Genomic DNA, 26323 nt, shown 5'->3' with positions numbered 1-26323 from the left:
CCCCAGCCGTTTTTCCGCCCTTTCCCCGGTTCCCAGCCCCGGTGTGTCATCGTCGTCTGTCACTCTACCTGTAGCTCGGCCCTCTCCACCTCCCAGTGTGCTCGCTCCATCTCAAAGCGGGCCCACTCGTGCTGGATATAGTGTAAAATGCCGGGAATAGTGTACTGAGGCCGCTGCAGTTCCTCTAGCTGACCCTGCTGCTGGCGGACGCCGTTGTTGTTGCTGCCGTTGCTTCCCGGGCCCAGCAAAGGGCCTCCGGAATTGTTGTGCGAGGACATCCCTATAGGATGTTCGTCCATGTTTATTATTATTACCAAAGTAGTATTGTTATTTTGGATATATTAGAGGGAAGAGTTCACAAGGCGAGGAGCCGGATAAGTCTTAGCGACACAAACGAGCCGCCATTGCCCTTCTGTCTGCAGAATATGGCGGCGGCGGCGCTGCGCTGTGGGTGGGGGAGGGGCGGCCGCGGCCCTTTGGCCAAATGCAGCGGCAGCACCAGTACGCAGGCGCGTCTTGCACACCTGCCTGTGTGCACCGGCCAGTTGTTGGGAACACAGGGAAAGCGCCAACCGTGTCACCGACTCCAGAAACAAAAGACTGCAACACCCACTAGAGGATCAAAAACCCATCAGTATTCGTTAGAAATGGGCACGGACGTCATTTGATGTCAAATATTTACTCTTAAAAATTAAATCTGTGATGGTGTTCCAGTTTTGCAGATACAATTTTAGGAACCTGTTTATTTAGATATTTGAGGTGTTTCATTTAACAGCGCCTGCTAACAACACAGGAAAAAGTTTGAAGTAACTTTCTGGAATAATCGCTAGTTTTCAAAACTAGTACCAGCTAGTGTAACATTGAACCATTTGAGCAAACAGGAATCATGTTTAATTCTGATCTTTCTTGGCTTTAATAAGAAAGCTTTAATAAGAATGACCAGTGGTTAGCTATGTGAGTTCCTTTGCTAAAGAAGAAATAGCAGCTATGGTCTTACTCCTGATTGCTGACCAGCTAGTTTCACTGTGAAGACCTATAGTGTAAATTATCTATCCATGTCTCAGCTCATACAGAACAATGCTTGTGTGCGATAGCAGAGGGGTGGCTATGTCCACAGATCATGGGAGCAGGAGTAGACAAAACTGTGACCCCTTGAATCTGCTCTTCCACTTCATGAGCACAATTGATCTTCTGTCTTCTCCTGATTCCCTGAGAGAACAAAAATCAACCCTAGCCTTGAATATATTCAGTGAAGGAGAATCCAAATTCCTAAGTGTAGGGAATTCCAAAGAGTGAAGAAATTTATCATCATTGCCATGTTTATTTTATTTCATGTCTAGTGGTCAGGGCAAGCCTATAATCAATTTCCTTGCTTGCTCTAAAAAAAGTTCAACTTAAATCCAATTCATGGTCCCCACAAAGGAGGCATACTAGATTAAAGCTGACAAGAACTGGCATTACACCTGATCTTGGCCAAATTATCCTTATCCTGACACTGCTCTTGTTTCTGAGAGTTCCAAAGCTTGGGAAACAACCTCTCATTGTCTACTTTGTCAAACCACTTCAGAATCTTGTATGTTTCAACGAGATGACCTCTCATTCTTTTAAACTCTAAAAAAAGACTCAAATTGCTTGAATGAATGAATTGGGAAGAAAACTAGATGAATAAAAATTGTTTGTCATTATCTGTAAATATTTACAGATTGGGCAATTATTAACATTTTGCTTAGGATCTATAATAATGTTAAAAATAGTTGGTGTTGCTAATTACGTACTGTGATTGAATTTGCATTCTAAGATGTGGAAGCATGTTTGTTTCATGGGTTAATATTAATTTCTTCTGCAAAACATTAGTTTGATCATAATTCATTTATGCTAATGGTTTAATTATTTTTATTCCGTTGAACTGCTTTATAAAAATGATAGTGTACAACAGTTTGAAATACCAGTTAATAAGAGAAAATAAGAGAGTGGAATCCTGACTCACTTTGGAGAATGGGATGTAACGTCCGTCAGTAGATTTGGCTCAAGCATATTAAGCTGCACTAGGCCTTGGTTTCTGCTGCCAAAGTCACCTACTCTAGCATCATCCTGGAGGTTGAATGTATCCTTAACCTTTATTCTGTTCCCACCACCTCTTTCTTGACCCTCTCTGGAAAATTGTGTTTCGCAAATTCATGAGACATCATGGTGTCATAGAATCACCAAGATGTGTGGGTTAAGTGCATTGGCCATGCTAAAGTGCCGCTTAGTATCCCGGGATGCGTAGATTAGTGGGATTAGTGGGGTAAATATGTGGGGTTACAGGGATAAGGCCTAAGTGGGTTTGTTGTCAGGCAGACTCGATGGGCCGAATGGCCTCCTTCTGGAAAACAGGGTTTCTACACTTGTACTACAGAGCGGGAGGAGGCCATTTGGCCCATCAAGTCTGCATCAACTCTCTGCATTTATTGCTCATCTCCATTGCCCTTGAGAAGGTGATGGTGAGCTGCCTTCTCAAACTGATGCACTTTATGTGGCCTAGGATCACTCAGTGCTGTTAGGGAGGGAATACCAGATTCTTGACACAGCAACAGTGAAGAAATAGCAATATAGTTCCAAGTCAGGATGGTGTGTGTCTTGATGGGGAACTTGCATGTGGTGGTGTTCCCATGCATTTTCTGTTCTTGTCTTTTTAAGTGGCAGAGGTTACAGGTTTGGAAGGTGGTGTCAGAGGAGCCTTGGTGAATTGCTACGGTGTATTTTGCAGATGGTACATATTGCTGTCACTGTGCATCAGTGGTAAAAAGAGTGAATGCTGTCAATAAAGGAAGCTGCTTTGTCCTGGGTGGTGTCCAAATTCTTGAATGTAGTTGAGCTGCACTCATCCTGGCATGTGGAGAGAATTCCATCACAGTCTTGACTTGTGCCTTGCAGATGATGGACAGGGTTTAGGATTTAGGGAGCCACCTCAGTCAGGAGGTAGCCGCAGTATTTATATGATTGGTCCAATTCAGTTTCTGGTCATTGGTTGCCCCCACAATGTTGATTGTGGAGAATTAAACAATGGTAATAGTATTGAATGTCAAAGGGAGATGGTAGGGTTCTCTCTTGTTGGAGATAGTTTTTGTCTGGCATTTGTATGATGTGAATGTTATTTGTAATTTATAAGACAGACCTGAATAACGTCCAGGTCTGTTGCATTTGGACACTGACTACTTCAGTGTCTGTCAAGCTGTGAATGGTGCTGAACAAAGTGTCATCAGCAAATATCCCTATTTCTGACTTTATAATTCAGGAGAGGTCATGATGAAACAGCTGAAGATGATTGGACCTAAGCCCTGACGAACCACTCAACAATGTCCTGGGGCTGAAATGATTAATCTTCGACTACCACAATCATCTTCCTTTGTGCTATGTTTGACTCTAACTAGTGCAGAGTTTTTCCCAGATTTCCATTGACTTTCATGCTCACCTCAGTTTTGAGATGGCCCATTGGTAGCATTCTTAGATTTTAATCAGGAAGTTGTGCTTTCAAGCCTAAAGTGCATACTTCAAAGCAATATTGAGTGGATAATCTTTGTTCAACATGATATTAATTTAGACAAGATATTAAATTTAGTCATAATCTGCTGATTGAAGTCACTTACTTGAGGAAGAGCAGGGGTATATGGTTAATGTATATCCCTCAATTAACATCACTATAAGCAAGTTAACTGGTCATTTATCTCATTTCTGTTTGTGGCATCTTGCCATGCAGTAGTTGCTTTATCTACTTGCAAACCAACCATAATTGCACATTCAAAATAAATATATCTTTTGTGAAATACTTTAGCACCTAGCACCCTTTCAGGATTACCTTGGTTTTATGGCCTTCATAGACACACTGCTGCACATTGGCCTAGATTTTCACTGAGCCACAGTAATTCAGGAGCTCTTTAAAAGTGATGCCCAGGACCCATACTCAGCACTTCCAGTTTCAGTAAATCCTTTCAAAGCTGTGGACTGACTCAGGTTGCGAGCTCAAACCCTGCACTCCATACCTGTGGTGATAGGCTTGTTCTAATCCTGCACAATTTTCATGGAGTCAGACCAACTTTTCAAGAAGTCATGCTTCATGGCACTTCAGAGGAGTCAAGAACCATTGTCTGCGTGAAAGGTCCTTTCTAAAGGTCCTCCTCATGCACCCCCCCACCCAGTCACCCATTATACACACCTTGCCAAGGAATGCACTCACCCACTATACACAATTAACTTTAAAGTGACAGTAGGATGTGCAAAAAGGTTTTCACTTCATAAAAATAATTACTATGTGACAATAAAAGTTAAAATCATCCAGACCCTTAAAAATTTCAATAACTGAAAATACAGCCACTTAAAACTTCTCTATGTTGTGTAAATCAACATTGTGAAATGGTCAGCAGAGATGGTATAGATGGGGCATGGTAAGTGTGTGGAGGGTGAGGGTTAGAAAGCCATTCTATTTTGACTTTAACTAGGCCAAAGTTACAGCACTGAGGTGCTTTTAAGCAGCCCATCTGAGCATGTGGTAGCCACGGTGGTTGCCCCTCCAAACATTTTCCTGGCTCAGTTGGCCCCACTGCAACTTGCAACACCACCACCACCTTATTCTTCCTCCCCCCCCGCCACCTCAACACACACACAAAACGTCCGCTGTTTGCAGGGAATTTCTCTTGAGGTGGGCGGGCTAAGCTTGGAATTCTTGCTACCTGCCTTGAGCTGAAAATTCAAGACACAGTGTCCATGTGGGTATTTTCCAGCAGCAGTCAGTGAACATAGAAACTAGGAGCAAGAGTAAGCCTTTCACTCATTACTACAGGAAGTAGTTCATGCCAAAACATTGAATGTATTCAAGAGGCAGCTAGATATAGCACTTGGGGCAAATGGGATCAAAGGTTATCGGGTGGGGGGGGGGAAGCAGGATTATACTGTTGAGTTGGATGATCAGCCACGAATGGCAGAGCAGACTCGAAGGGCCAAGTAGCCTCCTCCTGCTCCTATCTTCTATGTTTCTATTCAGCCAATCGCACCTGCTCCACCGTTCAATATCACCTTTCGCTGATCCTGTTTTCTCCCCATACCCCTTGATGCCATTAAAATCTTTTAAAAATATCCATCCCTTTCTTTAATACATTCAGTGATTTGGCCTCCACAGCCTTCTGTGGTAGAGAATTCCATAGGTTCACTAAACTTTGAATGAAGAAATTTTTCCTCATCTCAGTGCTACATGGTCCACCCTATACCCTGAAACTGTGTCTCCCCTGGTTCAGCTTCCCCAACCAGGGAAAACATCCTTCCTGCAGTCTGTCTAGTTCTGTTAGAATTTTATGTATTTCAATCAGATCGCCTCTCACCCTTTGAATCTCTAATGAATACAGACCCCCAGCTGAACCAATCTTTTCTCATTGGAGAGTTCCACCAACCCCAGTATCAGCCTGTTCTTCTCCCTCTAGGGCAAGTATATCCTTTCTTTGGTAGGGAGACCAACACTATATGCAACATTCCAGGTAATGGTTTCACCAAAGCCCTGTATAACTGCAGTAAGACATCTCTACTTCTGAACTCAAATTCTCTTGCAATAACTAGTGTACAAGGACACCCAGATCCCCTTGTATGTCCACACTTCCCAATGTATCATGGGCCGGACGGGATTTACCCTAGGATTCTCTGGGAGGCAAGAGAGGCGATTGCAGAGCTTCGTCGTTGCAGATTGCAGAGGCGATCTTCGTCATTGGTCACAGGTATAGTGCCAGAAGATTGGAGGATAGCGAATGTTGTCCCATTGTTTAAGAAGGGGAACAGAGACTTCCCCGGGAATTGTAGACCGGTGAGTCTTACTTCTGTTGTGGGCAAGGTTTTAGAAAAAATTATTAGGGATAGGATTTATAGTTATTTAGAGAGTAATGAATTGATTGGAGATAGTCAGCATGGTTTTGTGGAGGGTAGGTCGTGCCTTACTAACCTTATTGAGTTTTTTGAGAAAGTGACCAAAGAGGTGGATGGGGGTAAGGCAGTTGACGTGGTATATATGGACTTTAGTAAGGCGTTTGATAAGGTTCACCATGAAAGGCTTCTGCAGAAAATGCAGATGTATGGGATTGAGGGTGATTTAGTTAATTGGATCAGGAATTGGCTAGCAGATAGGAGACAGAGGGTGGTGGTTGATGCTAAGTATTCGTCATGGAGTTCGGTTACAAGTGGTGTGCCTCAGGGATCTGTTTTGGGGCCACTGCTGTTTGTAATTTTTATAAATGATCTGGATGAGGGTATAGTTGGGTGGATTAGTAAATTTGCTGATGACACCAAAGTCGGAGGTGTGGTAAATAGTGAGGAGGGGTGTCATAGTTTAGAGAGACTTGGACAAGTTGCAGAGCTGGGCTGAGAGGTGGCGGATGGAGTTTAATGTGGAAAAGTGTGAGGTAATTCACTTTGGCAGGAATAACAGATGTGTTGAGTATAGGGCTAACGGTAGGACTCTGAATAGTGTTGATGAACAGAGGGATCTAGGTGTATGTGTACATAGATCCCTGGAAGTTGGGAATCAAGTAGATAAGGTTGTTAGGAAGGCATACGGTGTCTTGGCGTTTATTGGTAGGGGGATTGAATTTAGGAGCCGCAGCGTCATGTTGCAACTGTACAAAACTCTGGTGCGTCCGCACTTGGAGTATTGTGTGCAGTTCTGGTCCCCACATGTGGAAGGATGTGGAGGCATTGTAGAGGGTGCAGAGGAGGTTTACCAGGATGTTGCCTGGTATGGAGGGGAGATCCTATGAGGAGAGACTGAGGGATTTGAGGTTGTTTTCGTTAGAAAGAAGGCGGCTAAGAGGGGACCTTATTGAAACATATAAGATGATTAGAGGTTTAGATAGGGTGGACAGTGATAGCCTTTTTCCGCGGATGGAGAAAGCTAGCACGAGGGGGCATGGCTTTAAATTAAGGGGTGGTAGTTATAGGATGCATGTCAGAGGTAGGTTCTTTACCCAGAGGGTGGTGAGGGATTGGAATGCCCTGCCTGCTGCAGTTGTAAGTGCACCTAGTTTGGGGGCGCTTAAGGGATCTGTGGATAGGTTTATGGATGGAAAGGGATTGGTTTAGGTTAGAGGGTCATTGCTTTTTAATTGGTCGGCGCAACATCGTGGGCCGAAGGGCCTGTTCTGCGCTGTAATGTTCTATGTTCTATTTAAATAAGTCTTCCTTTCTGTTTTCACACTAAAGCGTTTAACTTCACATTTAGCCATGTGTATGTCCATGCGCTAAACTTGTCTAAATGACCTTGAGGTTTTTTGGCATCCTTCTCAAAATTCTGCCTAGTCTGTTTCCTTTCTATCAACCAAATCTCGGTCCATGCAAAATATTACCTCCGTGCCTTGTGCTTTAATTGTGCCCTCTAACCTCTTAGGAGTGACCTTATCAAAGCCTTCTGAAAGTCCAATTGCATCAAATCCACGGGTTCTCCCCTACCTATTTTACCTTCTGAAAAAACTCCAGTAGATTTGTTAAGCATGATTTGTCTTTCATAAACCCATGCAAGCTTTGTCCAATCCTTTTAATTATTTACAAATTTTCTGTTATCACATCTTTTATAATAGACTCTAGCGTCTTCCCCACTGCTGAAGCCAAGTAACTGTTCTTTAATTCTCCCTTTTTTCTCTCCCTTCCTATTTAAATAGTGGGGTTACATTTGCACCCTCCAATCTGAAGGAACTGCTCCAGAGTCTATTGAATTTTGGAACATGACCGCCAATGCATCCAGTATTTCCAGGGCCTTTCCCTTTAAACAATGATGATGAAGTAGAATCTTGGCTGTTATCCTTAACCTGTAGATTCCAAGACCAATTACAAATCCCTGTGCTGGCTTAACTGACATCACTGAATTTAGTTGGGCTAGCGAATAGATAATCCTTGCTCCTGTATAGTGTGCACAGCTGTATCTATTTTTATTGATTGTATTATTGGCTCTTTCTACGTACAATGCTTCGAAGTAGAATTCAGTAGCAAACTGAATTACTATCAGTTCTGAGTGATTGGTCAACAATGGAGATTTTTACTTTGAATTGTGAATGAAGTTTCCAGTCATGTGAACTGATACATGCATAATTTGGTTGGAATTTAGCTGCAGAAATATTGGAGTGAAAATCACTGGAACCATAAGCTATATTCATGCTGCATGAGGCAGTGCTTAGTATCTTTACAAACTGACAACTGAAAGGGTAACACAATGTACAGTTAGTCAGAGGATAGCTCTTCTGTATTGTAAACAGCCTTTAGGATTCATCTTATTTAATGTACAGCAGCTACTTTCTGTCCGATTTCCGTCATAAATGTGAAGTGTTACTTCAAAAGTAAAATGTTTTAATTGAAAACATTTTTCAATTTGAGTAATTTTAATATTTCTCTTTCTTCCAATAATTATATTTGTTCACGTATTAGTCACATGCTTTACTAAGGAAATGTGTAAGGACAGGTATGTCAATATCTACTGCTTTTGTTTTTGGATTTCAACCTGATATTGAGAGTATTGTTTAGGCAATTTGTTTTGTATCAGATTACTGTAGCATAAATGTATCAGAAAAATATTACCAACTGTTTGTCAGATAAGATTTATATTCTTCAAGGATTTAATATCCTGCCATGAGAGTATGCATCCACTTGCCTCTGTCCACATTTTCAGACATTGCTGGTTTCCTGGCTGTTCAATTCCAAGAAAACAGAGTAACCAGTCTGTACCAAGAATGTTCTTTATTTTCTTATCATGTGAGATCAGTTCACCATTCAACCTTTCTGTCAGTTGTGTAGAGTTACCTGGCTGCCACCCAACTCTGAGGCTGTAAAACTGCAGGGGCAGGAGTAAGGGCTGTATCTCTTTGACAGTATTACAGGACTCCATTACAATATATCCTCATGCCACTAACTTAACTAAAACCTTCTGTAACCTTCAAAGTTAGTTTTGTATCTGATAAAAGTTTGTTTCTGCCGTAAAAGCATTGTTATTGTTATTGAAGAGTTGCAGCAAAAAAGCATAGAACAAAATTGCTGTTCCATAGGCACGTAGATAGTTACTGAGTTGAATTTTTCCTATTTACATATCAGAAAGAATTGCAGCAAAGATAAATAATTATGTATCTTTAGCAGTAGTTTTAATAATTTGTTTTTAACTTTAAAATTTAAAATGTTTATTTCAACAAACTTGTTAGCAAATTGAAAATCTTGGGCAGGATTTTACAGCACAAATTGGTTTGATGAAATTTGGCCAGCCCACTTTGCCAGTCGCAATAAGCTGTTGAATTTGTTAGGAGGTCAATTGACTGCAACTTTTCATTGCCCATTTCATTTTTGCTAATCGCTCGGGGGATGGGGGCATGGAATCATGAGGAGTGAGTTATGCCAGTAATGAGGAGATGGCGCAAGAGAGAGTGAAAAGGCTTAAAACGGAACAATAGCTAAATTTAGCAGCAGGGCCTGTGGTGAAGTAGTGGTGTTAGGCTGTTAATAGACTGTAATTGTCCAATTTTTATAGGCTGACATAACAATTAAGGAGAGAATAAGAAGAAAGGGAGTTTCAGTTTGGTGGCCAGAACCAATTTCTGGTTCATGACCTCACCTTTTTGTCACAGTTCATCCTGCCCTAGGCGCTGATTGGGCATGGCATCCCTCTTCAGAATGCTAATTGGATGGCATTCCACCACCAGCCAAGGCTAACCTGCCTCCCATAAACAAGGGACCAGGTAAAAGCCCCAACACTATATTCAAAGTTAGTGGACATGTATTGGTATCGTGGATGAATCTTTGTTAAAATATTTTGCTGACAAATAACAAAATAGGAAATAAAATGATGAAGACACAATGTGCTGAACCGGTGGGAGTGGAACAAGTGGGCTATGCACTTCCTGTTCTCCCTTCCCTTAACCTTACTGGAAACATAGAACATAGAAAACTACAGCACGTACAGGCCCTTCGGCTCACAAGTCACGCTGATCGTATCCCTACCTACTAGGCCTATTTATAACCCTCAATCCCATTAAATCCCATGTACTCATCCAGAAGTCTCTTAAAAGACCCCAACGAGTTTGCCTCCACCACCACCAACGGCAGCCGATTCCACTCATCCACCACCCTCTGAGTGAAAAACTTACTCCTGACATCTCCCCTGTACCTACTCCCTAGCATCTTAAACCTGTGCCCTCTCATAGCAACCATTTCAGCCCTGGGAAATAGCCCCTGAGAATCCACCCGATCTATACCTCTCAACATCTTATAAACCTCTATCAGGTCGCCTCTCATCCTTTGTCTCTCCAGGGAGAGAAGACCGAGCTCCCTCAACCTATCCTCATAAGGCATGCCACCCAATCCAGGCAACATCCTTCTAAATCTCTTCTCACTGAGTATATTTAGCTAAATATATTTAAGTCACGGGTAGATAGGTTTTTGATAGACAAGGGAATTAAGGGTTATGGGGAGAAAGCAGGAAAGTGGAACTGATCCACTTCAGATAAGCCACGATCTTATTGAATGGCGGGGCAGGCTCGAAGGGCTAGATGGCCTACTCCTGCTCCTATTTCTTATGTTCTTATGTTCTGCACCCTTTCAATAGCTTCCACATCTTTCTTGTAATGAGGCGACCGAAACTGCGCACAGTACTCCAACTGGGGTCTGACTAGGGTCTTATAAAGCTGCAGCATTATCTCCCGACTCCTAAACTCAATCCGGCGATTAATGAAGGCTAGTATACCATACGCCTTCTTGGCCACATCCTCCACCTGCGAGGCCAATTTAAGAGCTCAATGGACCCGGACTCCAAGGTCCTTCTGATCCTCTACTCTGCTAAGAGTCTTATCCTTGATATTATACTCTTTCATATTATAACCATATAATCCAACCCCTTGTTTTTAAAGCTGAGGTTTGTTTCTAAATCTGAGGATAAATTTAATAAACTATAATCTTTTATTGCTTTTTTCAGAAATACTGTGAAACATAAAGAGGAATTCCACGTGTCTTGGTTCAGAAGTTAATAATATGATTAAGTTCTTCCTCTTGGTGAACAAACAAGGGCAAATGAGACTCTCTAGGTATTATGAGCCAATGAAAATCCACAAAAGAACACTGTTGGAAGCTGATATCATTAAGAATTGCCTCCCACGAACAAAGGACCAGGTAAAAGCCCTAACACTTTATTAAAAGTTAATGAATGTGTATTGGTATCATGGATGAACTTTTCTTAAAAATATAACTGTTTACTTTGATGACACTACAAAAATAGGAAAGAAAATTGTGAGGAGGACACAGTCTAAAGGTAAGATGTCAATGTCTTATCAACTGTACCTTTGACAGTTACCTTCTTAAGACAATTGAATTGCTAAGGATATGTGGTGAGCATTGGATCAAAAGTATAAATAGTGACAAATGCAACAGTTGGCTGTGGGAACCATAAGGAGATTGTAACATTGCCGAGCTGTTTGAAGAATAAACTTGTCAAAGTTAAAAGCTAAGCTGCTGTTACATGCCTCCAACATATACTATTATTGAAATTAATGTTGTAGCAAAAGGGTGAACATTAGTCCTTGACGATTGTTGGCTGCAAAAGAAGGTTTTTGTCTCTGCTCTCTGAAGGGAAAGACCTAAACTGTTACTGACAAATCTAAGTTAGAAGATGGCAAAAGAAAGATGCAAAATATCAGGCTTTGATTGTTGATCAATTTTCTTGGAAGTTGAGCCCTATGTGTAATGGAAAACTGAAGTTAAGATGCAGACACAGGTTGCTTCATTACTAAAAGAAGCACAGTATAGCTTTGCTTTCTCATTTCCAACAAAGAGTAAAATTAGAAGTAAAGTGTTTTCAGAATGCAACATGAATGATTTGGATAATGAAGAGGGACTGGACTTTCTGTGACAGTTTTTGGATGAATTATGTAAGAAGGTATTGGAAACATATGAAACTTGGTCAAACTGTGACAGATTTAAGAAAACAGCTGATCAGGAATATGTCATGGACTTTGACAGATGGTACCAAGAGACTGAAGAAGTTTGAACTTGACATCACTGTCGGCATTTAAGTTACTTGATTGTGCATGCATTTCTCATGTCAACAGACTTTTAGTATTGACAGGCGTTCAGTTTTGAAGTAAAAACTCTATTTAGACCAAATGTCTGCTGCCCTAAAATAATTTCTGAGAAGGTAGTAATTTCTAGCAGTTTTCCTATTGAATGCGGGCAACTCTGCGATAAAGCAAAAGTTGGGAGATTCAACGGTGGTCAAGTTTTGAGGTGAACAAAACATAAGATGCAGATTCCAGTATAAAGATGGGATTATTGAAAAACAGTCTAAAGATGGCCATACTTGTAACCAATTTGAGAATTAAGGCAAAAAGTGGCCTTGTGATAATAGAACAAAGAACAAAAACAGCCCGGGAAACAGGCCCTTTGGCCCAACGAGCCCTCGCCGCCATTTTAACACTACCAGTCCGCCCCTCCACCCATGACCCTTATCTATTGTTTTATGGCAATCCACATTGAGGGAAACTAATTTAGGGACAATTTATTACTTCCAATCAGCCTAATAGCACATCTTTGGGGTGTGGGAGGAAACCGGAGCACCTGGAGAAAACCCACGCAAGCCCAGGGAGAATGCGCAAACTCTCACAGACACTGGCCCAAATCCATGTGTCTGCACAGCAAACAGTGATAGTCACTGAGCTGTCATCTTGCCCAGCATCTGGTCCAGTTTAAGCACACACTAACAACATGAAGCACTAGGCCAATCTCGAACAATCAAGAGCAGCCCAAGTACGACCCATCGCGTGTATGCCCCTCGTTGGACAAGGTGGACCGACTTAAAACCTGTGAATGAAAAGAGAAAAAACATTATTATCACACCATATCCGTTTACCTTACCAGGGACGCCCCAATGCTACTGAACCTTATTTAAAACAATCTCCTATATCCACCCATCTCCAACCCACTCATGTGCCCGTCTAAATTACTCTTAAACAACTCTAGCATGCTTGCCTCCACCACCTTACTTGGCAGAGCATTCCATACCCCCACTACCCTCTGTGTGAAAAACCTCCCTCTAATATCTGTGTTATACCTTTCCCCCCTCACCTTAAGCCCATGGCCCCTCATACTGTGTCACCTAATACATGATGAATGGTTAATCAGTGTTATTGGTGTGATTCCAAATATCATTATGCAATGCATTGCCCACAGAAAAAAAATTAAGTTCTTGAAATAATACATTAAGCAGATAATTCTGTGGCTGAAAATGATGATGAGGTCTGCCGTGAAAGAATTGTGTTGGTCACTGAAATTTTGAATCCAGTAAGGAGTGTTTTGATGGCTGATACATTCAACTATGCAGATTTAGATGATGACTGCACTTCCATTGTGTGTGGGCTGGACTGGTTAACTGCTGCCTGGAGTCTCCTTATGAGGCAGATCAGTGGAAAGTTAAGGAATATAAAAGTCCTACTTGCTTCAAGTTTGGAGATGATTCTAGGTATGAAAAATCAAGGGGCAAAATGGGGAAGAAATAAAAGTACTTGGGAATCTAATAGTCAGTAGGTGCATTCTAAGATGTTTAAAATAATAAAGTATGAAAGCAAATTGCTGCGGATGCTGGAATCTGAAACCCAAAGACAAAATGCTGGAAAACCTCAGCACGTCTGGCAGCATCTGTAATGAGAGAAAAGAGCTAATGTGTTGAATCCAGGTGAACCTTTGTCAAAGGTAAAAGGCATAGAAAGTAGAAGATATTTACACTGCAGGGCGAAGGAATGAATGAGAATAAAGGGTGTGAATGGCCAAATGGCAAATCAGAGGGTAAGCTGTGACAAATGAGTGTGTGTGCGTGTCCCTTGTGTTCTAGCTACTCGTTTGGTTCTTCATCCGCCGGTGGGCCTTCAGGCCACTGATACTCCTCTGCCTTTGTGGCTTCTGCCCAGCCCCTTAGTTGGTGCGATGTCTTCGGAGTCCTCACCGATCCTCGGCGCAGACTTCATACTTCTCGTCCGTGTGAGTGTACTTGTGTTGGACCGTGTTATGGACAGCACAATAGCTCAGTGATTAGCAATGTTGCTGCCCAGCTCCAGGGACCTAGAGGGAGAAGGACCTGTGTCCGACTCCTGGCCCAGGTCACAGTCTGTGGGTTCTCCTCATGTCTCCGTGGGGTGGGTTTTCTCTGGGTACTCCAGTTTCCTCCCACAACCCAAAGAGGTGCATTTTAGGCTGATTAGCAACATTAAATTGATGCGTGCGTGTGTAAGTAAAGGAGAAGCAAACATAAGGAAGGGGGTTAAATTCAGCAGCAAGAGTGGAAGGAATAAAAGATAGAGAACAGTAAAATTCAATAAAATTAAAACAAAGGATTTGAAGTACGATAGAGCTAATCATCTGAAATTGTTGAATTTGATGTTTTTATGTTTCACGAATGATGAATTTTTATGTTTGCTCCTCCTTTACTTACATACGCATGCACGCACGCATCAATTTAATGTTGCTAATCAGCCTAAAATGCACGTTGTTGAATTTGATGTTGAGACCAGAAGGCTGTAAAGCAGATCAGATGCCGTTCCTCCAGATTGCGTTGAACTTCCCTGGAACATTGCAGTAAGCCAAGAACAGACATATGGGCATGGGAACAAGATCTTGTGTTAAAATGGCAAGCAACCGGAAGGTCAGGATCCTGATTGCGCATACACTGAAGGTGCTCAGCAAAGCAATTACCCAGTCTACGCTTGGTCTATCCGATATAAAGGAGACCACATTGGGACTAGCGATATAGTGGAGGAGTGGACTAGGTTATCATGGAGGGAATAGTCTCTGCGGAATCCTGCCTGAGAGAGTGAAAGGAAGATGTGTTTGGTGGTGGCATCACGCTGGTGTTGGCAAAAATGGCGGAGGATTATGCTTTGCATGCGCAGGCTGGTGGGGTGAAATGTGAGAATTGGGGGATTCTATCCGTGTTCTGGCAGGGAGGAGAGAGGGTGAGTATCGTGGCGGGAGGTGGACTGCACACTGCTGAGTCCGCTGTCGACAACTGTAGATGGGAATCCATGGTGAGGAAAAAGGAGCACATATTAGAAGCACTACTTTGGAAAGTGGCATCATTGGAACAAATGCAACAGAAGCAAAGGAGCTGAGGGAAAGGGATGGAGTTCTTACAGGATGTAGGGTGTGAAGAGCTATAGTCCAGATAGCTGTGGGAGTCAGAGGGCTTGTAATGGATAGTGGCTGATAGTCTATTGCCGGGAATGGACACAGAGTAATATACTTGGATAAGACCCCACGGTGTTGGATATTAGCAACATTAAATTGATGTGTGCGTGTGTATTAGCATGAAGAGAAGATTGGCTAACTAATAGAAGATAGAGTAGGGATCAGAGGGCTGATTTCAGAATGGCAACCAGTAACTAGTGGAGTGCCACAGATATCAGTGCTAGAGCCATAGTTATTTACAATATGTATTAATGATTTTGACGAGGGGAGTGAATGTATTCAAGTAGTGACATAAAGAGCCTATAGAGGAATATAGACAGGTTAAGTAAGTGGGCAAAACCTTGACAGATGGAATATAATGTAGGAAAATGTGAAGTTACGCACTTTGGCAGGAAGGATAAAGAGCCTTAACGTTATTTAAATGGAGAATGTTGCAGCACTTTTGCGCATAAATCACAAAAAGCTAACATTCAAGTTCAGCAAATATAGGGAAGGCAAATGGAATGTTGGACTTTATTTCAGAGGGAATCTAGTCTAAAAATAGGGAAGTCTTGCTAAAAGACACTAGTTAGACCACATCTGGAACCTGTGAACAGTTTTGGTCCCCTTACCTAAGGAAAAATATACTGGCATTGGAGGCAGGCCAGAGAAGGTTCACTAGGTTAATGCCCTTAATGGAATTTGATACGAGTAGAGGTTGAGTAAGTTAGGCCTACACTTATTGGAGTTTAGAAGAATGAGAGATGACTTTGTTGAAACATATAGGATTCTCAAAGGGCTTAACGGGGTAGTTGCTGAGAAGTTGTTTCTCCCTGTGGGAGAGTCTAGGACCAGAGGGCATAATCTCAGAGTAAGGGGTCATCTATTTAAGATAGCGATAAGGACGAATTTACTCTCTAAGGGTAGTGAATCTGTGGGATTCATTATTGCAGTGGGCTATTGAGGCTGTTTATTTAAGTTTGTTCAAGGTTGGGATAGGTAGATTCCTAATCAGCAAGAGAACCCAGGAAGGGGATAAGTCCAGAAAGTGGAGTTGAGGATTATCATAGATCAGGCATGATCTGATTAAATGACTGAGCAGACTTGATGGGCTGAAATGCTGACTTCTGCTCCTACATCTAATGGTCTTATGACAATCCACTAATATTTTCTAAAAGGGTAGTGCTCCCTTGCAGGATAGATACGATCAGCTTTTTCATCAGGACAGTTGTGGTTTCGAGCAACAACCTCTCCTGTTAAGCAGGTCTTTGATGAAGAATGCATAGATGGCATTATACATGAAGAAAGACAGCAGTCATATTTGGGAAGATTGTGGCTCTATATTTTACTTGGTCAGGCCATTATTGCCAGCTATTAAGAAAACCAGAAACTTCTCATCATTAGAATTCAGGAAGTGTTTACTTCTAGAAATAAGAATTTGGTAGACGGAAAGAAGATCATTTGGACCTTGCATAGACAGTTTGCATACCCGGGGCCTCAAAAACTGAAGGATTTACTGTGAGATGCTGGAATGTTGGATAAAGAATATGACGGCCTTATTAAACAAATCATGGCTTAGTGTGAAATTTGTAAAGTATCGAAAGACACCACCATGTCCTGTTGTGTTCTTGCCGCTAGGACTTAAAAATATGGGACAAAGATAGGGGTATTTTTCTGCTGCTCTTTATAGCTATGGCGACCAGATTTAAGAAATGGATGGCAACAGGATCAGGGACAGCAGCAAAATTTGTAACAGCTAATGGTGAGGAATTGCCAATGAGGAATTTCGAGACATATGAAAATTTGAACATCATAATTAATGCGCACTGCCCTTAGAGCTCATTCACTAACGGTCTGTGCGAGAGAAACTGTACAATGGTAGGTAACATTATGTAAATTATTGGCTGATCAGCCAGATTGCAAACACCGCTGGCATGGGCAGTGTATGCAAAGAACTCTTGCAAATTGTTGGAGATACATGTCATACCAGTTGTTGTACAGCAGAAATTCTAAGTTGGCTCTGGCCTTTCCAATGCTTCCACTGCTCTAGAAGAAACGAGCATTAGTTTTACTTTTTCTGCTCATCTGAATGCTCAGCATGCAAGCAGAAACGCTACTGAAGTTTCAGAGAAAATTCGGCGAGGCTTACAGCACTGCATAAGCTCATCAGGAGTACAGTTTAGATAGGGAGACCTGGTGTATTAAAAAGAAAAGGGCAGAAAGAATGGAAAGGCCCTGGCAAAATGATAGGCAATGAAGGATAAGTGGTATAAAAGCAAATTACTGTGGATGCTGGAATCTGAAATAAAAATATTTTCCAGCGTATTCTGTTTTCATGAAGGAAAAATAGCAACTGTGCATGGGAATCAAATTGTTGGGGTTCATTATTCAAGGTTAATTAGACCACGAGACATAGGAGCAGAATTAGGCCACTCGGCCCATCGAGTCTGTTCCACCATTCACTCATGGCTGATATTTTTCTCATCCCCATCTCCTGCCTTTTCCCCATAGCTCTGATTCCCTTATTCAGCAAGGACCTATCTATCTCTGCCTTAAAGACACTGAATGACCTGGCCTCCACCACCTTTTGCAGCAAAGAGTTCCACAGATTCACCACCCTCTGGCTGAAGAAATTCATCCTCATCTCTGTTTTAAAGGATCGTCCCTTTAGTCTGAAGTTGTGCCCTCTGGTTCTAGTTTTTCCTACTAGTGGAAACATACTCTACACATCCATTCTATTCAGGCCTCGCAGTATCCTGTAAGTTTCAAGAAGGTCCTCTCTCATCCTCCTGAACTCCAATGAGTACAGACCCAGAGTCCTTAACCGTTCCTCATATGACAGGTTCTTCATTCCAGGGATTATTCTTGTGAACCACTTCTGGACCCCTTCCAAGGCCAGCACATCCTTCCTTAGATATGGGGCAAAAAACTGCTCACAATATTCCAAATGAGGTCTGACTAGAGCCTTATACAGCCTCAGGAGTACATCTCTGTTCTTATATTCTAGCCCTCTTGATGTAAATGCTAACATTGCATTTGCCTTCCTAACTACCGACTGAACCTGCACGTTAACCTTAAGAGAATCTTGAACAAGGTCCCTTTGTGTTTCTGATTTCCTGAGCATTTTCCCATTTAGAAAATAGTCTATGCCTTCATTCCTCCTTCCAAAGTGCATAACCTCACACTTTTCCACATTATGTTCCATCTTCCACTTCTTTGCCCACTCTCCTAATCTATCGAAGTCTTTCTGCAGCCTCCTCCTCCTTTGTCAATACTACCTCTTGGCACTGACTGTGCCTTTACAGTTTCTGAACAAGACATAGAAAGTGAAGAAATACCATGAACTTCACATTTGTACATAATGGACAATTATGAGGAACCAACTGTGGCAAGTAAAGAATTGATTGATGATGAACAACGACTGAAAGAACAAAAAAAACCAAAAAAAAACTGAAAAAGCAAAGAAAGAGGGATTTGGGGTTGTTTTCGTTGGAAAGAAGGCAGCTAAGAGGAGACCTTATTGAAACATACAAGATGATTAGAGGTTTAGATAGGGTGGACAGTGATAGCCTTTTTCCTTGGATGGAGAAAGCTAGCACGAGGGGACATAGCTTTGAATTAAGGGGTGGTAGTTATAGGACGGATGTCAGAGGTAGGTTCTTTACCCAGAGGGTGGTGGGGGAATGGAATGCCCTGTCTGCTGCAGTTGTAGATGCACCTAGTTTGGGGGCGTTTAAGAGGTCCGTGGATAGGTTTATGGATGGAAAGGGATTGGTTTAGGTTAGAGGGTCATTGCTTTTTAATTGGTCGGTGCAACATCGTGGGCCGAAGGGCCTGTTCTGCACTGTAATGTTCTATGTTCTATATGTTCTATGAAATGTAGAATAAGATTATTTATTCAGAAGGACAACAACCCAAAGTAGACAAAGGTAACATACATGACAGAAGGAACCAATGTGTGGAGGGATGCCACCGTTATTGGAAGAGCAGGAAGGACCACTGGTAAATATAAATATTGGTTAAATGTGCAGGATGACCAGGACTCTGATCACATGCAGGAAAGATCATGTAGCAGCAGTCCAGGAAGTGAGAAAAGGGTAAATAGAAGTTGCAGTTTGACCAGAAAAATAACTACAGAAGAAACCCTCATGATAGAGAAATTTAGGTAGCTGCCACTAAACTGGAAGATAAGTTGATAAAAGAAGCAAAACAAAAAGAAAGTTTGAAACATTTTGGAATATATATGGAATTACCAGGAGAGAGGGCCAGCTTTTTCACACGGGTGGATGTGCACTGAAAAAGTGTTCCCTGATGGCACATATGAGGTTAAAGCTAGACTTGTAGCTCAGGGATTTTAGGAAAGCTTTGGGGATCAGGATATCACAGAGAATTCCTCTATTGCAGGGGAGGTAAGCCTAAAGATCTTTTTTAGCCATTTTAGGAACATCCTCATGGGAGTGCAAATTGATAGATTAGAAAAACAGTTTTTGCAGGGTAAGCAATTTCAAAGGGAATTTTTTTTAAGTCACCTAAAGAAGCTTGCGATATAAAAGGAAAATTGTGGAAATTAAACAAATGAGTTAATGGATTGAATGATATGTCAAGAGTATTGTATTTTTCTGTGAGATCAGTCCTATTGAAACCAGGTTGTTCCAATTAAAAGCAGACTCTGCGATGCTCTATTGGTAGCACAAGAAGAGACTAGCAAAAATCTTTATCATGAATGTGGATGAGTTTCTGTTGGGAGATTCTGTATGATTTGAACAATGGGTGATCAGTAAAATCAAGATTGGATCCACGCTTCAGGACTGTTTAATACACTGGCAGAACAAATTGACAGAACATTAAGCAGAACAAATCAGGAATGATATTGTAAAATTTATTTAGTAGTCACAGGTAGGGCTTACATTAACACTGCAATGAAGCTAATGTGAAATTCCCCTACGAAATACTGTGAAATTGAACCAGCTATCTTATCTACAAAATGTTAGTCACATCCCATTAAATAAGGAACATAGAGAAAAGAAGCAAAAGTAAGCCACTCGGTCCTTTGAGCCTGTTCCACCATTCAATATGATTGTGGCTATTCCTCTATCTCAACACCATAGTCTCATGCTCTTCCCATACCCATTTACACCTTTAGAGATCTACCTATCTCCTTCGTAAATATATTCAGTGACTTGGCCTCCACAGTTTTTTATGATAGAGAATTCTATAGGTTCATCGCCCTCTCCTCGTCTCAGTCTTACCCTGTTTCCTTCGACTGTGAGCCCCCTCTTCTTCTATACCTGCCAGACAGAGGAAAGAAAATCTATGAATCCATTCTGTCCAGCCATGTCAGAATTGTATACAGTTCAATGAGATCAACTCTCATTCTTCTAAATTCCAGTGTATTCAGCACAGCCAATGCAATCTCTCCTCATACAGCATTCCTGCCATCCCAACAATCAGTCTGATTAATCTTTGCTGCACTCCCTCTATGGCAAGTATATCATTTCTTAGATGAGAGAAACCAAAACTGCACTGTATATCAATTTCATAGCTCGCGTCACAATCTTCGGAATAACTGTCCATGTGTGGCCTCATCAAGATCCTATTCAGCAGCAGTACAGCTCCTGTACGCACATTCTCTTGCATTGAAGACTAACATATCATTTGCCTTCCTCACTATTAGCTGTCCCTGCATGATTGTTTTCAGCAACTGGTGTACTAAGACACCCCAAGTTCTTTTGTAGTTAACATTCTCTAATCTATCATGATTTAAATAATAATCTGGCATTCTCTTTCTCAGCCTAAAGTTGATAACTTAACATTTGTTCACACACTGCTTTTGCCCACACGTTCAACTTGTTTAAGTCACCCTGACACTCTTAACGTCCTCCTTACCATTCACATTTCCACCAAGCTTCATGTCATCAGCAAGCTTGGAAATATTATTTTTGGTTCCCTGATCCAAATCATTAATGTCTATTTTGAATAGCTGGAGACCAAGAACTGATCCCTGTGGGATCCTACCAATCAGTGCCTGCGACTCCCAATACATTGGGCCAGATTTTCACAGAAAGAGGAGTGGCATCAGAAGAAGAAATCAATCAATTGAGAAGTTTGATTGGACAGTTACAGACGAAGGCCACTTGGCCCATCTTGTCCGTGCCAGCCTGATGCCACCCAGGTGCCCCTTCTAATCCCACCTTCCTGCACCCGGCCTATAGCCCTGTAGCTTACAGAAGTCCAGGTACTTTTTAAAAGAGTTTAGAATCTCTGCCTTCAGCACCAACTTGGGCAACAAATTCCAGACACCCACCACCCTCTGCATAAAAAAGTCCTTCCTCGTGTACCCTCTACACCTGCTGCAACTTATCTTGAACCTATGTCCCCTGATTCTAGAATTCTCCACCAAGGGAAACAATTTTATCCCGTCCACTCTATCTCTTCCCTTCATAATTTTGTACATCTCTGTCAAGTCTCCCCTCAGCTTACTTTGTTCCAAGGAAAATAACCCCAACCTATTCAATCTCATAGCTACACTTTTCTAGCCCTGGCAACATTCTTGTAAACCTCCTCTGAACTCTCTCCAGATCATTTATCTCCTTCCTACATTATGGTGACCAGAACTGCAAACAATACTCCAGTTGTGGCCTTACCAGTATTTTATACAATTCCAATTTTACATTCAATGCTTAACATAGAACACTACAGCACAAACAGGCCTTTCGGTCCACAGGTTGCGCCGATCATATCTACTAGGCCTATCTATAACCCTCAATCCCATTAAATCCCATGTACTCATCCAGAAGTCTCTTAAAAGACCCTAACGAGTTCGTCTCCACCACCACTGACGGCAGCCGATTCCACTCACCCACCACTCTCTGAGTGAAAAACTTACCCTGATGTCTCTCCTGTACCTACTCCCTAGCACCTTAAACCTGTGTCCTCTTGTAGCGACCATTTCAGCCCTGGGAGCCTCTGAGAATCCACCCGATCTATACCTCTCAACATCTTATAAACCTCTATCAGGTCACCTCTCATCCTTCATCTCTCCAGAGAAAAAAGACTGAGCTCCCTGAACCTATCCTCATAAGGCATGCTACCCAGTCCAGGCAACATCCTTGTAAATGTCCTCTGCACCCTTTCAGTAGCTTCCACATCTTTCTTGTAATGAGGCGACCAGAACTGCACACAGTACTTATTCCAAGTGGGGTCTGACAAGGGTCTTATAAAGCTGCAGCATTATCCCCCGACTCCTAAACTCAATCCTTCGATTAATGAAGGCTAGTGCACCACATGCCTTCTTGACCACCTCCTCCACCTGTGAGGCCGATTTAAGAGTCCTATAGACTCGGACCCCAAGGTCCTTCTGATCCTCTACACTGCTAAGAGTCTTACCCTTGATATTATACTCCTTCATCCCATTGGATCTGCCAAAATGGACCACTACACATTTATCCGGGTTGAAGTCCATCCGCCACTTCTCCGCCCAGTCTTGCATTCTATCTATGTCTCGCTGCAACTTCTGACATCCCTCCAGACTATCCACAACACCACCAACCTTCGTGTCGTTGGCAAACTTACCAATCCATCCCTTCACTTCCTCATCCAGGTCATTTATGAAAATGACAAACAGCAAGGGTCCTAGAACAGATCCCTTGGGCACTCCACTGGTGACTGACCTCCATGCAGAAAAAGACCCATCCACAACCACTCTCTGCCTTCTGCAGGCAAGCCAGTTCTGGATCCACAAGGCAACAACCCCTTGGATCCCATGCCCTCTCACTTTCTCAGGAAGTCTTGCATGGGGGAACCTTATCGAACACAAATGCCAATGAAGGAGGGAATTTCATATGCCTTCTTTAGAATCTTGTCTACTTGAATTACTGCCTTTAAGGACCTGTGTACTTGTACACCAAGATCTCTTATTTCATCTACCCCTCTTAGCATATTCCCATTTATTCTGTATTCCCTACTGTTTAACCTCCCTGAATGTATTACCTCACACTTTTCTATGTTAGAATCCATTTGCCACTTTGCCACCCACCCCACCAACCAATCAATACCATTTTGTAGATTATAGCTCTCCTCTACACTATCCATTACTTGGCTAATCTTTGTGTTGTCTGCATATTTTCCAATTGTGCCCCCCATGTTCACGTCCAAATCATAAATATATAACGCAGACAGCAAGGGACCCAACTCAGAACCTTGTGGAACACCACTTGAAACAACTTTCCATTCACAAGGAGATCCATCAACCATTACCCTTTGTTTCCTATTACCACGCCAACTTCTGATCCAATTTGCCACATGGGCCTTCACTTTTCTGACTAATCTGCTATGTGGGACCTTGTCAAACACCTTGCTAAAATCCATGTACACAACAACCACTGCATTACCTTTATCAACCCTTCTTGTCACTTCCTCAAATAATTCAATTAAGTTTTATAAAGCTGGATCTTTCTTTAACAAATCCCGTACAACAGTAGGATTCACGGGCTCCCGAGACTGCTCTTTCTGTGGCCTCGAGGAGTCCGTGGACCACGTCTACGTTTTGTGTTATAGATTGCACTCCCTTTTTGATTTTCTGAAGAACCTTTTATTGATGTTCTGTTTGCATTTCAGTCCCACGCTCCTGATCTACGGACACCCGGTGCGGAGAGGGGAGGGTCGGGACGCCGACCTCCTCGTGAACCTGCTCCTGGGCCTGGCGAAACTCGCCATCGGCAGGTCCAGGTAGCGGGCGATCGACGGGGCCGTCCGTCCCGACTGCCTGCCCCTCTACCGCGGCTACGTTCGCGGCCGGGTGTCCCTGGAGAGGGGGCACGCGGTGTCCGCGGGCACTGTCGAGGCCTTCCGTGCCCGTTGGGCACCGCAGGGGCTGAGGTGCCTTATAGACCCCGATAATCACATTTTGATTTGACGTGTTTTAAGTTTCCTTTGTACCTTTTGTTTCTGTTCGGGCCGTTCCCCCTCCTTTTGGGGAGCTGCCCCCTTTTTCTTTGTCCGAACGTAATTTAAGTTTGTTTACTTGTTTGACCTGAAAAAAAAGGTTAACAAATCCATGCTGACCATCCTTGGCAACTCCATGCTTTTCTATTTGATAGTTAATCCTATCTCACAGGATTGATTCTACTAATTGGCCCACCACTAATCTAAAACTAATTGGTCTATAATTATTTGGCATTTCCTTCAATCTGTTTTTAAACAATGGAACTGCATTTGCATTTTCCCAGTTCCCCGGTACCTCCCCTGTATCTAGTGAGGATTGGAAAATCATCCTCCAAGCATCTGCTATCTTATCTCCTTCAGTCCTCCTTCAGCAGCCTCAGAAACAGTCCTTTGGGCCCTAGCAATTTAGTACTTTCCCTCTCTTTTTGATTATCCCATCCAATATCTCAGGGTTCCTCCTGGATTATACCTGTATCATCCCTTTCCTTTGTAAACACAGAGATAAAATATTCATTTAAAACCCTCCCCACAGCCTCCGCATCAACGCACAAGTTTCTTTCTTCTTCTCTGATATGTTCTAACTTTTTCTTAACTAGAAGTTGACCATTAATATATTGATAAAACATCTTTGGGTTTACTTTAACTTGCTAAACTTTTTATCATTGCTCCTCTTTGATTACCTATTTCCTTTTATACTTTTGTCACTGCACTTTCTATATTCATCTAAGCTGTCTGCAATGATTAGTTCTTTGTGCCTATCGTATGTTTTCTTTCTCTGTTTGATTTTCCCCTGTGTTCTTCTAGACAACCAGGGAGCCTAGATTTGACAGTGCCACTCATTTTTGGAGGGGGTATGTCCACTTTGTATACTTAAGATCTTGCTTTCACCAGTTGAACTGGTTAAGCACCCACTCAGACGAGACCTGATGCTAGTTATGACACATGGGTGCTGGGTGCCAGGTTCTAAGAGCAAAGAAAATATGAAAGAAATTTGAAGAAATGCATATTCCTATTTCTAGTCTAGAGTGAACCAGATAATATGAGATTTGTCACTGATAAAAGAATATACTTAGCTAACATAAAAAACACATTAGAAAGAAGGGAGACCTCGAAGGTACAATGGATTGACACAAGCCCCCAATTATCACACTGTTTTCTGAAATTACCTGTTCCAAGAAATTGCTAAATGTGTAGTAACAAAATGAAAAATTGTTTTTGCTTTGTAACGAGGTGTATGTATAAATGTGATTAAGGGACTTTGACATCTATAATGTTAAAGCACATGACTTTGTTTCCATTTATTTGGGCTAAGAAAAATGTGTTCTTCATTTGTTTTTGCTAAAGCTTTAATTTAAAAAGAAGAGGATCTGTTAGTATCTCAGCAATTGTACCCTTTGACAATTATCTTGTTAAGCCAATTGAATTGTTAAGGACAGGAAATGAGCACCAGATCAAGTATAGTGTGTGTATATATGTAGCTGCAACACTTGTGTGTGGGGAACCACATGGAGGGACTCCACAGAGCTGTTCGAAGAATAAATTTGCTAAAAGTAAAAGACAAGCTTCGGTATCATTCTTACACAATATACTGTTATTGAACTTAACAATAGGTTAAGTGAGTGGGCAAAAAATTGGCAGGTGAAATATAATTTGGGAAATTGAGGTTGTCTGCTTTGAAGGAAGAATAGAAAGCAAAATATTATTTAAATGGAGAGAAACTGCAAAATGTTGCTTTACTGAGGGATCTGCGTGTCTTCCCCATGAAGTAATTAGAAAGGTAAATGGAGTATTAGCTTTTATTGAAAGGTAAGTCAAAATTTGCTGATGACACCAAGATTGGTGGAACGGCAAATTGTGCGGAGGGTGTGGCGAGTCTACAGAAGGATCTGGATAGGCTGGGCGAATGGGCCAGGAAATGGCAAATGGAATTTAATGTTGGTAAGTGTGAGGTGGTCCACTTTGGTAGGAATAATGGTAGGAAGGATTATTACTTACGTGGTGAAAAACTGCAGCAGGCGACGGTACAGAGGGATCTCGGGGTCCTTGTGCGTGAGTCGCAAAAACCCAGCTTGCAGGTGGTCAGGAAGGCGAATGGGATGCTGGCCTTCATAGTGAGGGGGATTGAATATAAAAGTAGGGAGGTCTTGCTGCGGCTGTATAGGGCATTGGTGAGGCTGCAGCTGGAGTACTG

The 26323-nt window shown here is 42.1% G+C and overlaps 2 protein-coding genes across 5 annotated transcripts in view; one reads left to right on the top strand and one right to left on the bottom strand.

Annotated features, from left to right (window-relative positions):
* strn3 (striatin, calmodulin binding protein 3) overlaps positions 1-431 on the bottom strand; it is a 270890-nt gene extending 270459 nt beyond the window's left edge. For all 4 annotated transcript variants that reach the window (XM_080202888.1, XM_080202891.1, XM_080202890.1 and 1 more), the window contains exon 1: positions 69-431. In XM_080202888.1, coding sequence (XP_080059014.1) covers positions 69-299 — 231 coding nt within the window. In that variant the 5' untranslated portion in view covers positions 300-431. The remainder of the gene's footprint in view (positions 1-68) is intronic.
* ap4s1 (adaptor related protein complex 4 subunit sigma 1) overlaps positions 1-26323 on the top strand; it is a 72822-nt gene that overhangs the window by 2177 nt on the left and 44322 nt on the right. Inside the window, exon 2 of the mRNA XM_080202893.1 lies at positions 10958-11151. Coding sequence (XP_080059019.1) covers positions 11014-11151 — 138 coding nt within the window. The 5' untranslated portion in view covers positions 10958-11013. The remainder of the gene's footprint in view (positions 1-10957; positions 11152-26323) is intronic.

The sequence above is a fragment of the Carcharhinus amblyrhynchos genome, chromosome 14 (assembly GCF_965287045.1).
Source record: "Carcharhinus amblyrhynchos chromosome 14, sCarAmb.v2.hapA, whole genome shotgun sequence".
Taxonomy (NCBI): domain Eukaryota; kingdom Metazoa; phylum Chordata; class Chondrichthyes; order Carcharhiniformes; family Carcharhinidae; genus Carcharhinus; species Carcharhinus amblyrhynchos.
The sequence above is the reverse complement of the archived record's forward strand: the minus strand, read 5'-3'. Positions and strand labels throughout refer to the sequence as shown.